The sequence below is a fragment of the Oncorhynchus keta genome, unplaced genomic scaffold (assembly GCF_023373465.1).
Source record: "Oncorhynchus keta strain PuntledgeMale-10-30-2019 unplaced genomic scaffold, Oket_V2 Un_contig_6244_pilon_pilon, whole genome shotgun sequence".
Classification (NCBI taxonomy): domain Eukaryota; kingdom Metazoa; phylum Chordata; class Actinopteri; order Salmoniformes; family Salmonidae; genus Oncorhynchus; species Oncorhynchus keta.
Window position 1 is genome coordinate 1,619,385 of NW_026288751.1, and position 17,463 is coordinate 1,636,847.

The 17,463-nt window shown below is 41.8% G+C and overlaps 1 protein-coding gene across 1 annotated transcript in view; it reads left to right on the plus strand.

Moving 5' to 3' along the window:
• Window positions 1–17,463, plus strand: part of LOC118391358 (seizure protein 6 homolog) — a 243,430-nt gene that overhangs the window by 108,000 nt on the left and 117,967 nt on the right. Inside the window, exons 2-3 of the mRNA XM_035782685.1 lie at window positions 14,858–15,643; window positions 16,192–16,331. Of these exons, the coding sequence (XP_035638578.1) occupies window positions 14,858–15,643; window positions 16,192–16,331 (926 nt within the window). The remainder of the gene's footprint in view (window positions 1–14,857; window positions 15,644–16,191; window positions 16,332–17,463) is intronic.

Consider the following 17,463-nt stretch of genomic DNA (forward strand, 5'->3'; position numbering starts at 1 on the left):
CCCTTCAAAACTTGAGACATCTGTGGCATTGTGTTGTGTGACAAAACTGCACATTTTAGAGTGGCCTTTTATTGTCCCCAGAACAAGGTGCACCTATGTAATGATCAGGGGTGTAAACTAATTTGTGCACAGATTTTGAGACAAATGCTTTTTTCTGTGTGTATGGAACATTTTTGGGATCTTTTATTTCAGCTCAGGAAACATGGGACCAACACTTTGTTGCATTTGTATTTTGGTGCATTTATATTTTGGTTCAGCATACAAACAGACAATTACGTTCTGCCATAAAACATGAATTGATTGTGTAATGTTAAAATATGATAGAGCGAAACTGTTGGGCAGTGTGTATTTGTTTTGGATCAAAATCAATGAACCCAGCTAAGGATTAGCCCCTTTAAAAAAAGATGTTTAGCCTAAAATAACATACCCAAATCGAACTGCCTGTAGCTCAGGATCTGAAGCAAGGATATGCATATTCTTGATACCATTTGAAAGGTAACACTTTGAAGTTTGTGGAAATGTGAAATGAATGTAGGAGAATGTAACACATTAGATCTGGTAAAAGATAATACAAAGAAAAAAACATGCATCTTTTTGTATTTCTCTTTGAAATCCAAGAGAAAGACCATCATGTATTATTCCAGTCCAGGCGCAATTTAGATTTTGGTCACTAGATGGCACCAGTGTATTTGAAAAGTTTTAGACATATCCAATGAACCATTGCATTTCTATTCAAAATGTTGTATTGTGACTGCTCAAATGTGACTAATTAGTTTATTAATACATTTTCTAGTTCATAACTGTACACTCTCCTCAAACAATAGCATGGTATTCTTTCATTGTAATAGCTATTGTAAATTGGACAGTGCAGTTAGATTAACACAAATTTAAGCTTTCTGCCAATATCAGATATGTCTATGTCCTGGGAAATGTTCTTGTTGCTTACAACCTCATGCTAATCTCATTAGCCTACATTAGCTCAACCGTCCCACTAGGGACACACAGATCCTGTAGAGGTTTTAACATTCTGAGAACCATATGTTTCCTATAGCTTGGTGAGAGCGTGGTTGCCCTATGGTTATTTTGCATACAACCTTTCCATAATGTTTCCTACAGGTTTCCTATTTAGTCATGTTCTTAAATTATTCATAGAATGTTAAACAACATTTTTCTGTGGGAATTTCAGTACTTCATCAAAACGTTTTCTACAGGTTTCCTCATGGTTCTATTTAAACTCATATTCTCAGAGCGTTCAGAGAACGTTAAGAAACTATGTTCTACTGTGGGAATTTCAGTACTTCAGTTCAATGTTTTATGCAATTTCCCTCATGTTTCTATTTAAAGTAATGTTTTCAAATTGTTCAGAGAACGTCAAGAAACAACATTTTTCTGTGGCATTTCAGTAATTCAGCATAAAGTTTTCTGCCAGTTTCTTCATTGTTCTCATTTTTTTATCCATAAAAACCACAAGAAAACATTAGTAACGTTCAACGAACGTTGTAAGAATGTAATTTAAAAACATATTCGTTCCGTTCTCAGCATCAACAAAAAAATGATCTTTCCTCTATCTCGTTAAGTGTGTTCACTAATTGGCCATAATGATCTTAATGAGTGAACAGCTTTTTTATGAGTTAAAAAACATTGCATGGGAGCTCCATCTTGGTGGTGCAGTGGTGCAGTGGACTAATCTCATGGACAGAGAGCAGATAATCTTGGATTTGAATCTCACTGTTGTCATGCCATAATAAAAAAGGAATGTGTTCACATGATTTAATGTGCTTGGAGTTCAGAACAGTTAACCTAAGCTAGCAGTGTTGTCAAAGTTATTTAATTACCTTTAAATAACATGTCATTTCTGTCCTCAGAATATTAATAAAACCTCCCAGGAGAACATTCAGAGAACCATAGAAAAACGTTCTCAGAACCTCCCTGCAATCTAAAAATGTACATTCCCAGAACAGGCTAAATGTTCACTTCTGTTTTCAGATCATTTAGAAAATGTTCCGTTTTAACGGTTTGGTAATGTATGGCTTCGTTCCCAGAATCAATAGGAAACGAAAAACGTATGTTCCGACAACTTCCTAGAAGCCAAATGTGCTAGCTGGGAACCTCATGATCAATACTGTCAAAATTGTTTTTGTGGAATACACAAGCATAACAATTTAATGGAGCATTAATAATGCATCTGTAACTCTATATGTTTTGGGGCAGAGAGAGAGTTAGCAAAGAGACCGATGAAAAGAGAATTGATGGTTGTTTACTCTACACTGTCACTTCATTGTTCCAGTGATGCTCGACTCCATTTGGACATACTGTATTTCAGGCAAGCGTTATAGTCCAGCTCATTTCTTCGAGCCCATCAAAACCTTGTTTATAGACTTAACAATGTTACTCAATTTGACCAGCTATGTCAAATGTAGTATTGTCAAAAATGTGTAAAGAAATGCAATCTTTAAAACAAGTCACAAGGCGGTGTATCTACTGTACTTCACTTGCACAGTGTACAATTATATTATATTTATCATTGCATCACAGATTCATGCTTTCGAGCTCCCAGGTTGCATGGCTGAAATACGCTCCACGAGAGATTTGCCTTTCTTTCAGTATATGCAGCGCCGTGGCTTACATTGCTGCATTGTGGGGTGCCGTGGCTTCAAAGCAGCCCTGGCTCTGGGATATCTAACTCATTTGCTGTCTGTGTCAACTCCATCCTTTCATCTCTCCCCATGTGAAGAGTGCTCGCAGCTCTCCCGCCTCGTTAAATCAAACTGTCACCCACAGAGCACAAGCTAATTAAGGTGTCAAAACACTCTCTGGATCCTTGTGTGTTTGCACATGGATAAACCAGCAATTCAGGACAGCATTCAGCATTGGGAGATGGCTAAATTATCCAGTTCAATATGTTCCATGGAATTCACTTTTTGAATTGTTTGAAGGCAATGATCATGTCATTTGAGCAATTTTATCAGTGGCTTTGTTCAGCGAGTTGAAATTGCCTAGGTAAAATGATTAATTTTCACCATTTGCTGGCTCATGCTCTGAGTTACAGGTTTTGATTGTGTGTGGCTCAGTTGGTAGAGCATGAAGTTTAAAGTGTCAGGGTCATGGGTTCAATTCCCACAGTGGACAAGAATTATATTTTTTATTAGGATCCCTGTTAGCAATTCCACTTGCAGCAGCTACTCTTCCTGGGGTCCACATAAAATGTGCAAATACATGACAAAGTACAGAACCACATAAGAGTTATAGACTGAGTATACCAAACATTAGGAACACCTTCCTTAGTGAGGAAATGGATTCAATTATTTTTCCACCATTCATTTTTTCTAGACAAAGGCAGTGAGGCTGATATGTAAAGCTTATTAAAGAGCAGTGAAACTATCAAGAGCAGCATGCGGGTTTCTTCTTTTTTCTCATTCTAGAAACACCTACAATAAGGTGTCACGCCCTGGTCGAAGTAATGTATGTTTGTCTTCATTTATTTGGTCAGGCCAGTGTGTGACATGGGTTATTGTGGTGCGTTTTTGTCATGGGGTTTTTGTGGGGTGTCTAGCATAGTCTTTGTGGGGTGTCTAGCCAGAGCTTCCAGTCTGCATGGAGCAGCCAGAGCAGCTAGATCCGCCAGTCAGCCAGGATCCGCCAGTCAGCCATGATCTTCCAGATCTGCCAGTCAACCAGACTCTTCCAGGCGGGAGACTCCGGCAGCACAGGAGATATACATTATATATATGTATGTGTGTATATGTATGTGTGTATATATATATATATATATATATATATATATATATATATATATATATATATATATATACACATACACATACACATATATATATATATATACACATACACATACACATATATATATATATATACACATACACATACACATACATACACATACACATACACATACACATACACATACACATACACATATATATATATGTGTATGTGTATATATATATACATATATATATATATATATATATACACATACACATATATATATATATATGTGTATGTGTATGTGTATGTGTATGTGTATGTGTATATATATATGTGTATGTGTATGTGTATGTGTATGTGTATATATATATATATGTATATATGTCACTTAGTCCTAGTGAGATTTACACGGTTATTAAAACGTCATGCCAGAGAGTTAGCCTACACGAAACACAGCCCTTATTTTAAGTGTATACTGTATATATATTGTTGCCTGTATTTCCGACATAAAAATGAAACACTAATTAGCTGCTTATGTGGCTATCATAAAGAACTACAAATACTATGGTGATCTGGACGAGACTGCCAAATTGAGTTTAAGGTAAGAATTTCTGAATTAATTATCAAATGTTAGCTAAATGTAGTAATTAATAAATTGGCTAAATATCTTTCAATTTACATTACATTCTGTGAACTGTCTTGCGCAAGTTTTAAATTGACACAATACCTGTTTAGCAAAGATTTCAGCTGGAGATGAAGTGCAGGAGCGTGCAGGGATTTGTAGTCTTGCATGATGTCTACTTAGCCCTCCAAACAGCCTCAATTTATTGGGTCATGCACTCTGTGTTGAAAGGTGTTGAAAGAGTCCAAAGGGATGCTAGCCCATGTTGATGCCAATACTTCCCACAGTTGTCAAGTTGGCTGGATGTCCTTTGGCTGGTGGACTATTCCTAATACATACGGGAAACTGTTGAGTGTGGAAAAACCCAGCAGCGTTGCAGTTCTTGACACAAATCGCTGCACCTGGCACCTACTACCATACCCCGTTCAAATGCACTTACATCTTTTGTCTTGCCTATTCACCCTCTGAATGAATGGCACATACACAATCCATCTATCAATTGTCTCAAGGCTTAATCTACAGTCGTGGCCAAAAGTTTTGAGAATGACACAAATATACATTTTTACAAAGTTTGCTGCCTCAGTGTCTTTAGATATTTTTGTCAAGTATAATTACAAGCATTTCATAAGTGTCAAAGGCTTTTATTGGCAATTACATGAAGTTGATGCAAAGAGTCAGTATTTGCAGTGTTGACCCTTCTTTTTCAAGACCTCAGCAATCCGCCCTGGCATGCTGTCAATTAACTTCTGGGCCACATCCTGACTGATGGCAGCTCATTCTTGCATAATCAATGCTTGAAGTTTGTCAGAATATGAGTTTTTGTTTGTCCACCCGCCTCTTGAGGATTGACCACAAGTTCTCAATGGGATTAAGGTCTGAGGAGTTTCCTGGCCATGGACCCAAAATACCGATGTTTTGTTCCCCGAGCCACTTAGTTATCAATGTTGCATTATGGCAAGGTGCTCCATCATGCTGGAAAAGGAATTGTTCATCACCAAACTGTTCCTGGATGGTTGGCAGAAGTTGCTCTCGGAGGATGTGTTGGTACCATTCTTTATTCATGGCTGTGTTCTTTTGCAAAATTGTGAGTGAGCCTACTCCCTTGGCTGAGAAGCAACCCCGCACATGAATGGTGTCAGGATGCTTTACTGTTGGCATGACACAGGACTGATAATAGCGCTCACCTTGTCTTCTCCTTGCAGGTAACCTTGCAGGTCTTTTCCTTGCAGGTAACCATGGTTGACAGAGGAAGAACAATGATTTCAAGCACCACCCTCCTTTTGAAGCTTCCAGTCTGTTATTCGAACTCAATCAGCATGACAGAGGGATCTCCAGCCTTGTCCTCGTCAACACTCACACCTGTGTTAACGAGAGAATCACTGACATGATGTCAGCTGGTACTTTTGTGGCAGGGCTGAAGTGCAGTGGAAATGTTTTTGGGGAATTCAGTTAATTTGCATGGGAAAGAGGGACTTTGCAATTAATTGCAATTCATCTGATCACTCTTCATAACATTCTGGAGTATATGCAAATTGCCATCATACAAACTGAGGCAACAAACTTGAAAATTAATATTTGTGTCATTCTCAAAACTTTTGGCCATGACTGAAGAGGATTTAACAAGTGACATCAGTAATGGATCATAGCTTTCACTTAAATTCACCTTGTCATGGAAAGAGCAGGTGTTCTTAATGTTTTGTATACACAGTGTATATTGGAAAGACACCAAGAGACAACAAAAATACTATTTACACACTATTCATATATACAGTGCAGTTAAATCAGATATCAAGAAAGAGGAGAAGAGCGCTGTGATACAATATATATATATATATTAATCTGTTTAAGTAACCTCTGGTGGCAGAGCATTCCACGATGATTATGGCTCTATACATATCTGAGTGACGCAATCAATCTGTTTTTGGTTTGGGTAACATGAAGAAATCCATAGCGGTGTGTCTGGTGGGGGTATGTACATGTATGTCTGTTTTGAAGTATATGCCAGTAGAATATTCAAGTGGTTAAACATTTGACACAGTTAAGGGCAATGCATGCTGCTTCGTTTTGAGCAAACTGCTGCTTTGCTAGGTCATTCTTTGCTGCACCTGACAATAATGATATCCTCCTGATTCCTGCTTACAACCAACAACTCAAACAGGATTTTTCACCTTTATTTAACCAGGTAGGCTAGTTGAGAACAATTTCTCATTTACAACTGTGACCTGGCCAAGTTAAAGCATAGCAGTGTGAACAGACAACAACACAGAGTTACACATGGAGTAAACAATAAACAAGTCAATAACACAGTAGAAAAAAAGAAAAAAGGAAAAGAGTCAATATACATTGTGTTTCAAAGGCATGAGGAGGTAGGTGAATAATTACAATTTAGCAGATTAACACTGGAGTGATACATGATCAGATGGTCATGTGCAGGTAGAGATACTGGTGTGCAAAAGAGCAGAAAAGCAAATAAATAAAAACAGTATGGGGATGAGGTAGGTAAATTGGGTGGGCTATTTATCAATGGACTATGTACAGCGGCAGCGATCGGTTAGCTGCTCAGATAGCAGATGTTTAAAGTTGGTGAGGGAGATAAAAGTCTCCAACTTCAACGATTTTTTGCAATTCGTTCCAGTCACAGGCAGCAGAGAACTGGAAGGAAAGGCGGCCAAAGAGGTGTTGGCTTTAGGGATGATCAGTGAGATACACCTGCTGGAGCGAGGGCTACGGGTGGGTGTTGCCATTGTGACCAGTGAACTGAGATAAGGCGGAGCTTTACCTAGCATGGACTTGTAGATGACCTGGAGCCAGTGGGTCTGGCGATGAATATGTAGCGAGGGCCAGCCGACTAGAGCATACAGGTCGCAGTGGTGGGTGTTATAAGGTGCTTTAGTAACAAAGCGGATGGCACTGTGATAAACTGCATCCAGTTTGCTGAGTAGAGTATTGGAAGCTATTTTGTAGATGACATCGCTGAAGTCAAGGATCGGTAGGATAGTCAGTTTTACTAGGGGACGTTTGGCGGCGTGGATGTTTGATATGAGTCTGGAAGGAGAGTTTACAGTCTAGACACCTAGGTACTTATAGATGTCCAAATATTCTAGGTCGGAACCATCCAGAGTGGTGATGCTAGTCGGGCGTGCAGGTGCAGGCAGCGAACGGTTGAAAAGCATGCATTTGGTTTTACTAGCGTTTAAGAGCAGTTGGAGGCCAGTTGGAACCAGATTGCACAGCGGAGAAGGTACGGTGGGATTCAAGATGGTCAGTGATATGTTTGTTGACTTGGCTTTCGAAGACCTTAGATAGGCAGGGCAGGATGGATATAGGTCTGTAACAGTTTGGGTCCAGGGTGTCTCCCCCTTGGAAGAGGGGGATGACCGCGGCAGCTTTCCAGTCCTTGGGGATCTCAGACGATATGAGAGAGAGGTTGAACAGGCTGGTAATAGGGGTTGCGACAATGGCGGCAGATAGTTTCAGAAATAGAGGGTCCAGGTTGTCAAGCCCAGCTGATTTGTACGGGTCCAGGTTTTGCAGCTCTTTCATCTGTTGGCCGAGGTTGGAGTAGCCAGGAGGGAGGCATGGCCAGCCGTTGAGAAATGCTTCTTGAAGTTTTCGATTATCATGGATTTATCGGTGGTGACCGTGTTACCTAGCCTCAGTGCAGTGGGCAGCTGGGAGGAGGTGCTATTGTTCTCCATGGACTTTACAGTGTCCCAGAACTTTTTGGAGTTAGAGCTACAGGATGCAAATTTCTGCTTGAAAAAGCTGGCCTTTGCTTTCCTGACTGACTGCGTGTATTGGTTCCTGACTTCCCTGAACAGATGCATATCGCGGGGACTATTCGATGCCATTGCAGTCCGCCACAGAATGTTTTTGTGCTGGTTGAGGGCAGTCAAGTCTGGAGTGAACCAGGGGCTATATCTGTTCTTAGTTCTGTTTTTTTTTAACGGAACATGTTTATCTAAGGAGGAAGTTACTTTTAAAGAATGACCAGGCATCCTCAACTGACGGGATGAGGTTAATATCCTTCCAGGATACCCGGGTCAGGTCGATTAGAAAGGCCTGCTTGCAAAAGTGTTTTAGTGAGCGTTTGACAGTGATTAGGGGTGGTCGTTTGACTGCGGACCCGTAGCGGATACAGGCAATGATCGCTGAGATCCTGATTGAAGACAGCGGAGGTGTATTTGGAGGGCCAGTTGGTCAGGATAACGTCTATGAGGGTGCCCTTGTTTACAGATTTAGGGTTGTACCTGGTGGGTTCCTTGATGATTGGTGTGAGATTGAGGGCATCTAGATTAGATTGTAGGACTGCCGGGGTGTTAAGCATGTCCCAGTTTAGGTCACCTAACAGAACTCGGAAGCTAGATGGGGGGCGATCAATTCACAAATGGTGTCCAGGGCACAGCTGGGAGCTGAGGGGGGTCGGTAGCAGGTGGCAACAGTGAGAGACTTATTTCTGGAGAGATTAATTTTTTTAATTAGAAGTTCGAACTGTTTGGGTATGGACCTGGAAAGTATGACATTACTTTGCAGGCTATCTCTGCAGTAGACTGCAACTCCTCCCCTATCTTGACGGAAAATGTTATAGTTGGGTATGGAAATCTCAAAATTTTTGGTGGCCTTCCTAAGCCAGGATTCAGACACAGCAAGGACATTAGAGTGTGCTAAAGCAGTGAGTAAAACAAACTTATGGAGGAGGCTTCGGATGTTGACATGCATGAAACCAAGGCTTTTTTGATCACAGAAGTCAACAAATGAGGGTGCCTGGGGACATGCAGGGCCTGGGTTTACCTACACATCACCCGTGGAACAGAGGAGGAGTAGGATGAGGGTGCGGCTAAAGGCTATCAAAACTGGTCACCTAGAGCGTTGGGGACAAAGGATAAAAGGAGCAGATTTCTGGGCGTGGTAGAATATATTCAGGGAATAATGCGCAGACAGGGGTATGGTGGGGTGCGGGTACAGCGGAGGTAAGCCCAGGCACTGGGTGATGATAAGAGAGGTTGTATCTCTGGACATGCTGGTTGTAATTGGTGAGGTCCCCGCATGTGTGGGAGGTGGGACAAAAGAGGTATCAGAGGTATGAAGAGTGGAACTAGGGGCTCCATTGTAAACTAAATCAATGATAACTAACCTGAACAACAGTATACAAGGCATATTGACATTTGAGAGAGACATACAGCGAGGCATAAAGTAATCGCAGGTGTTGATCGGGAGAGCTAGCTAAAACAACAGGTGAGACAACAACAGCAAATCAGCTAACACAACAACAGCAGGTAAAATGGCGATGACTAGGCAGAGAGGGTCGGATTAACTACACACGGAGCCTGGGTTCGTGGACATTCCAGTAATGGACAGTAGTGTCCAGGGGGCAGCAGTAGATGGAACAGGGGAGCCGCCACTACGCTTGCGACACAGCGTTTAAAGTTAGTAGCCCTAGGCTAGTAGGAGCGTCTGCTCCGACGGAGGCAGGATGAAGGCACAGCGGATGGAGTATTCGGCGGCAGACGAAGGATGTACCAGTGACGCACTCAATACGGAAGTTGTCCAATGAAACAGATGATTAACTAAAGGACTGCTTCACTAGCACAGACTGGAATATGTTCCCGGATTCATCTGATAACATCGAGGAGTTTACCACATCCGTCACAAGCTTCATTAATAGGTGCATCGACTACGTCATCCCCACTCTAACTGTATCTACATATCCCAACCAAAAGCCATGAATTACAGGCAACATACAAACTGCTTCTTTCAAGGAGTGGAACACTGACCAGGACGCTTAGAAGAAATTCTGCTACGACCTCTGACAAGCCATCAAACAGGCAAGGCATATATAGGACTAAGATCGAATCCTACTACGCCGGCTCTGATGCCTGTCAGATGTGGCAGGGCTTGCAAACTATCACGGATTACAAAGGGAAACCCAGTGAGCTGCCCAGTGACCCGAGCCTACCAGACAAGCAACATACCCAGTGACCCGAGCCTACCAGACAAGCTACATACCTAGCTTTCAGGCAAGCAACAATGAACAATGAATGAGAGCACCAGCAGTTCTGGATGATCTCACTCTCCGTAGCAGATGTGAGTTGGACATTTAAACAGGTTATCATTCACAAGCACACACAGACAGACCGATTACCAGGATGCGTACTCAGAGCATGCACTGACCAACTGGTGGGTGCTTTCACTGACATTTTCTACCTCTCCCTGACCAAATCTGTAATACCTTCATGTTTCAGACTGGGACAAAGGGAGATTGAAATGTGTAGTGGAATGCTTGTCATAGGTCAAGGAGAGCTATATCAAAGTCATGAAGGGCGAATGACTTTGTTTGATCTCTTTTTAGTCTGCTGTAGTCCAAAATACACAGCAGTTGCTGTGACTACAGGATAATGCATACAATATGAATGAATGGTGCTTCTTATCTATTTCTGTCAATAATTAATGCAAGCGAAGGTAACAAACTAAAGCGCAGCCAACAGTTCAACTTGGGTGCAGTTTTCTGAGTGATAAGTTACAGTTGTGTTCATATGGCTTATGGCGTATCTATTGTGTGAGAGGTGTTGTTTTGATCTGTTTTGCAGGTATGTAAAAGTCTTAATTTTCAAGATTGCACCCCACTGGATGTGTAAATGGTTTATCCTAGTGCTACTGACATGGAGTAAACATGTTTTTGGTTTCTTCCTTCCTCACCTGGTGTCAGTCTCAGTGCAGGTAACTCCATCTGAATGAAAGAAGGTGTTACAGATTATGTTTCTCATCAGTACCAGGATGATTGGATCCCCTGGGTCTCTATCCTTTTCCATCTGAGAAATTTCAAAGCAAATACATTCCTAAAAGATTGGAGTGAGAAATCGTGCCAAGATCTAGAACTGTGAGTCAACATCTCCATTCGAAAGGCTTCAGACTCAGACAGCCCTGCTCACAAAAAGGTGTGCAAACATCCTCATTGACTCTTCACTGTAAAACGTAAAACCTAAAACTACCATCCAGCCTCAGGGAGAGTTAGTATGATCCATAGTACTTTGCGGCAGTGTGTAGTAACACCTACTGTAGCATCAGTGTCAAGAGGCAAATTCTATTAGGCAGTTAGGTCCTCTGAAGGGAAGCTTGGGTCTGTTTGGAAATGGAATCTCAATACTTTGTTATATACCCTTTGTTGGCAATGACAGAGGTCAAACGTTTTCTGTAAGTCTTCACAAGGTGTTCACACACTGTTGCTGGTATTTTGGCCCATTTCTCCATGCAGATCTCCTCTAGAGCAGTGATGTTTTGGGGCTGTTGCTGGGCAACATGGACTTTCAACTCCCTCCAAAGATTTTCTATGGGGTTGACATCTGGAGACTGGCTAGGCCACTCCAGGACCTTGAAATGCTTCTTACGAAGCCACTCCTTCGTTGCCCGGGTGGTGTGTTTGTGATCATTGTCATGCTGAAAGACACAGCCACGTTTCATCTTCAATGCCCTTGCTGATGGAAGGAGGTTTTCACTCAAAATCTCACAATACATGGCCCCATTCATTCTTTCCTTTACACGGATCAGTCGTCCTGGTTCCTTTGCAGAAAAACAGCCCCAAAGCATGTTGTTTCCACCTCCATGCTTCACAGTAGGTATGGTGTTCTTTGGATGCAACTCAGCATTCTTTGTCCTCCAAACACGAGTTGAGTTTTACCAAAAAGTTATATTTTGGTTTCATCTGACCATATGACATTCTCCCAATCTTCTTCTGGATCATCCAAATGCTCTCTATCAAACTTCAGATGGGCCTGGACATGTACTGGCTTAAACAGGGGGACACGTCTGGCACTGCAGGATTTGAGTCCCTGACGGCGCAGTGTGTTACTGATGGTATGCTTTGTTACTTTGGTCCCAGCTCTCTGCAGGTCATTCACTACGTCCCCCCGTGTGGTTCTGAGATTTTTGCTCACCGTTCTTGTGATCATTTTGACCCCACAGGGTGAGATCTTGCGTGGAGCCCCAGATTGAGGGAGATTATTAGTGGTCTTGTATGTCTTCCATTTCCTAATAATTGCTCCCACAGTTGATTTCTTCAAACCAAGCTGCTTACCTATTGCAGATTCAGTCTTCCCAGCCTGGTGCAGGTCTACAATTTTGTTTCTGGTGTCCTTTGACAGCTCTTTGGTCTTGGCCATAGTGGTTTGGAGTGTGACTGTTTGAGGTTGTGGACAGGTGTATTTTATACTGATAACATGTTCAAACAGGTGCCATTAATACAGGTAACAAGTGGAGGACAGAGGAGCCTCTTAAAGAAGAAGTTACAGGTCTGTGAGAGCCAGAAATCTTGCTTGTTTTTAGGTGACCAAATACTTATTTTCCACCATAATTTGCAAATAAATTCATTAAAACTCCTACAATGTGATTTTCTGGATTTTTTTTCTCATTTTGTCTGTCATAGTTGAAGTGTACCTATGATGAAAATTACATGCCTCTCTCATCTTTTTAAGGTGGAAAACTTACACAATTGGTGGCTGACTAAATACTTTTTTGCCCCACTGTACATGTAGCCTAGTCTACTATTTATAAATGGTGAACCACCATTCATCTTGTGATACATTTAGACAGAGTAATTAGCACATTTTTCATAATAACAACCTTACTCACTTACTTACTTACTTCCTCACTTATACTGTAGCCTACATTCAGTCTTCTGAATAGTGGCATCTCTATTTGTCCCCACAGCACGACCATAAGTGATGAAACTGTCAAAGACAATTATTGTAAAAAAATCCCAGGACAAATAACACAGTTTAACATCAGAGAGCTTTAGGAAGTCCTTAATTTCCAATTCACAGAGGTCCTACTCTGATAAAGGACAAGAGAACTTGTCATTATCACTGCGTACCATAGCAATCCCTGTATACTGCCTGTTGTTTTGGCAGCTGTGTCTGTTTTTGTAGAAAATAACAGTACCTATATAACACAATTTTATAAATGTCCAAAGTGGTTTACCACTACAAGGCTTGTATGTTTTCATGTTTTACTTATTTTTCTGTCATGTGGTTAAATATGCAGTCCGGGATTTTAGGAACGGGCTGCAGGTAGCCTAGTGGTTAGAGTGTTGGACCAGCAACCAAAAGATTTCTGGATAAAATCCCCGAGCTGACAAGGTAAAAATCTGTTGTTCTGCCCCTGAACAAGGTAGATAACTCTCTGTTCCTAGGCCATCATTGTGAAAAATAATTTGTTCTTTAACTGACTTGCCAAGTTAAATAGAGGTAAAAATATATATTTTTTAAGAACTTTCAAATTCGTAATGTATTGTATGAATTGGAATTTGTAATATATCATACAAATTGCAAAAATAATAAAACATTTCGGTGACCCATTTTGGCTCATGAGCACTAGTTTCAAAACTACTGTCTGAAATGATACTACTTCAAAACTATTGGAGCATCACTTTAAGGAGTGTGAATCAAGCAGTGTGTCTGTGTGTGTGCACACTAGGGGTAATCTACATCCTGAAAGTCATCCTATCCTTCAGCTGGAGTCTGTCCACAAGAAAACTTGTGTCTTTTAATATTTTATCCCAGAAGTCAGATGAATATTTCTCAATTTTCTTGACTCTTTTTGGCTGTGATTGCAACGCTTGTCTTCGATAACGAACACTCATGCTGACATGCTGCAGGCTTCACAGTGAGGACTGTCATTATTCATCTGCCACATAACTATTTAAAGGCCTCCAATATACTAATGGAGATAAATGTAGAAGAGATGAAAGACAATCATGGTGTTGCTCATAATTCACCCTCAGAGACATCCTCTGGTGTCTTTTGACACTAAAGTTGTCATTCTGGCAAAAATAAAGCCACTGTCAAAAGCACCAATAATTTCCCTCTATAATTCTTGAGATCAAGTAGACTTGAACACTGGTTTTGGCTTCTTATAGAAATACTGTATGAGAGCAATTTGGAGCTTTCATCATCAGCCCTCCCTTTCTTGAATTTAGCACCCATACCCCGGGGCTTCCTGATTACATTTCAACTGCTGCAGGTGGGAATAATTACTCTCTAAGGCTCAGCCATTATTATATTTGGTAATCATCACGAGAAATTCAGAGCAAAATCTTTACTTTGGATAATTGGAGGAAGGAGGAATAAAGGTATTCAAATGAATCATCAAAGGTTTATCATGAGAGGATTTTCCTAAAGGGCCTCATGACAATATGTCTACAGTGGGAGTTAACTCATCTGGGTTTTTATTGTTCACTAGCCACTGCACTTAACCTTCTATCTAACATGATATCCATTCATAATGCTCCTTAGATCCTGGTAAGTGACAGTCCCTAGCCCTAGGCTAAAGAACAGATTTAGCAATTACAGCAGAGCCATATATCATGTATCCAATTTAGATTTTTGTAATAAAAAATATATATTTTCTATGCAATGTTATATTTAGGAATCATGTTCTCTGATATTTGTTGTCTTCTGGTATGCTCTAATATCTCTATGTTGTCTGTGTGTCTCTCTCCATTGTCTTCTCTAGAAAATGTCAATGCTGTTGGCCAGAGAAGAGTGGAGTCAGACAGCGGAGCCTTCACACACTCCCCCACACAGGACACAGCGAGTGAGATCAACCATTTCACCACAGCATCCACCATGAACGTCCCTAACCACCGGCCCGTCTTCAGAGGCTTCGCCCTCCATGAACACCTGCTCACTAAAAACTTCCAGGGGGACCAGCAGTTCTTCACAGACCATGGAGATGTGGCAGGACATCCTACAATGCCTGGCTCTGTTTCCACTCTTGAGGCAGGAGACGCTTCGACTCGCCTCGTGCAACATGAGGACACCCCTGCCTTCTCTGACATAGCCACTACTGCCACAGTGGCTGCCACAACCCCCCTCACCAGCTCTGCTCCTACAACCCCAGGGCTACTGGTGAGCATGGCTCAGAAGGACAAGCCAGCCGAGGACAAGGCCAGGGAGGCAGAGAAGGTGACAGTGACCACAGACTCCCTGACCACCCCTGTAGTGGCAAACACTGCCCCTACAGTCAGTGGCCTCAGACCCAATGTCCCCCCCTCCCCGAATGGAAGTCTCCATAGTCAGAGGGCAGTTGTCACGACGGAGACCACCGTGGCACCCCCTGTGCTGACCACCTCAGTGAGGGTGGAGAAAGGGGAGTCCGAGGAACCAGGGGTAAAGAACAGGACAGGCCCTGGCATCCAGCTCACCAAACTAACCGCAACATCCACAGGAGAGGTGGATGAGGGAACCACCACCACAACCATCATCACAACCACCACCATTACCACCATGCAGACACCAGGTACCTTCTATTTCTATTAGTCTCATATGAATATAGAGTGAAACTAGAAGTATGTAAACCCAGTTGCATCTAATTGGCAAATACAGCTTTTCTGTAATGACGATGGCTTAGGAGAAGCAGCATTAATACAGGAATCATCAAATCACTTAACCTATCAACCTAACTGCCTCTCACTAACAGTGTTTAGTCAGACTTTAGTCAGAGTTTTGTACAGCCAGGCAGGAACAGCATCTGAGAAGGCTAGTCAGTGTTCCTCATCCTTCCATGGTGACTTCTCCCATTAATCCGGCACCCAGGATCACGAAGCTGATCATGCATCAAACCGATATGCCAAGGCTGGCTCCACCTGATCTGTGCTGCCTGGCTGTCCTGTCCAGTGGGTCTAGATGGCTGAGGGGCTGTGTGATAGCCGGGCCCTGGCTGTGAGGCAGAAAACCTGGGGAGTTAATGAGGGGGTTAGAGGGCCACTGAAACACAGATGAGCTGCCAGAAAGGGATCAGTCGCCTGGGAAGAGGGATCAATTGTATTTCTCTCTATTCTGTGCCAGGTCCCTGCACTGTGAATTTCACTGACCCAGAGGGTCACATTGAGATTCCACAGCTGCATTCCTCAGCTTCGTCGCCTGACCCTGGAGCGGACTGCACCTACGTGCTGACCGTCTACCTGGGATACGGGATTGAAGTACAGGTCAGTGAAGACAGGATACTGTCTATGTTGTCGCTTTTATGGGGTTCACACTTCTCAATGTTTTAATGAAAGCTTGCTCAGTGTAAACATTAATGGCAATGATAGGAGGGCTATTATGTGCAGCTGTTTTTTTGCAGTTGTGTTGCTGGACACATTGTTTCAGCCCCACAGTCCTCTCTCACTCTTTCTTCCCTACCTTAATTTAATCTAATTATCTACAGAATAATCATGGCTGTCGCTAGAGCCAGAGGCTTTGATGAAGTGCGTTACACCTTTATGCTATTTTCAGATGCCCAAACGTATCTGTTGGAATCTCAAACTAACAGAACACTTCAGCTTGCTCATGAAGCAAATACCAACATCTATGAATTTCTGCCATTACAAAGCCTGGAGCTTCAGATGACTTCAAAGGAAAATAGAATTTAAGAAATAAACTGTGCTTCAGGTATCTTTCTTGTGACCGAGCAACTTCAAAATAAAACCATCATGTCGATCCTGAAAATGTTCTCTTGGAATGGTAAGGGAACAAAAAAAAAATCAGGGCTCTTGTTTGCTTGTTGTGGTTCTATCCATTCATGTGGAACTTGTTATCCTTGTGCTGTCCTGTCAACAGTCCAACCACAATCAATACAGAGACGGAACCAGGGACATCACTGCATAGCAAAATGTTTAGTAAGATGTCATTTCATAATTCATCTATTTAGACACAATGGCCGACATTTTTTTTTTACGAAAGCATAGTTAAAAGATAAACCCAGAGTTCCATTTGCTAGCAGGCATTCAGAGGGCCCTTACTTTGTATGCATCTCTTTCACTGGTCTTTGGCTGCAACCAATCAGTGTTTATCTATGGAAGCAGGCATCATTCATTACTTTCTCCAGGGAAGGGATGGTGCATCTCTTTCCCCCACCAAAAATAATCATAAGTTACTTGTAGAAGTTATATTTATGTATGTGGAGCCTACATTAGAATGGGTCGAAATGCATTTAGATTAATTTCTTTTCCCAGACATTATTTAAGAAACAAATACAGTATATATTTCTACTGTATTGCATCAACTGTAATATCCATATGGTCATTTCTGTATTGAAGTAGCTTCATTGATTGATTGTAAAATATAAAATCTGTTTCT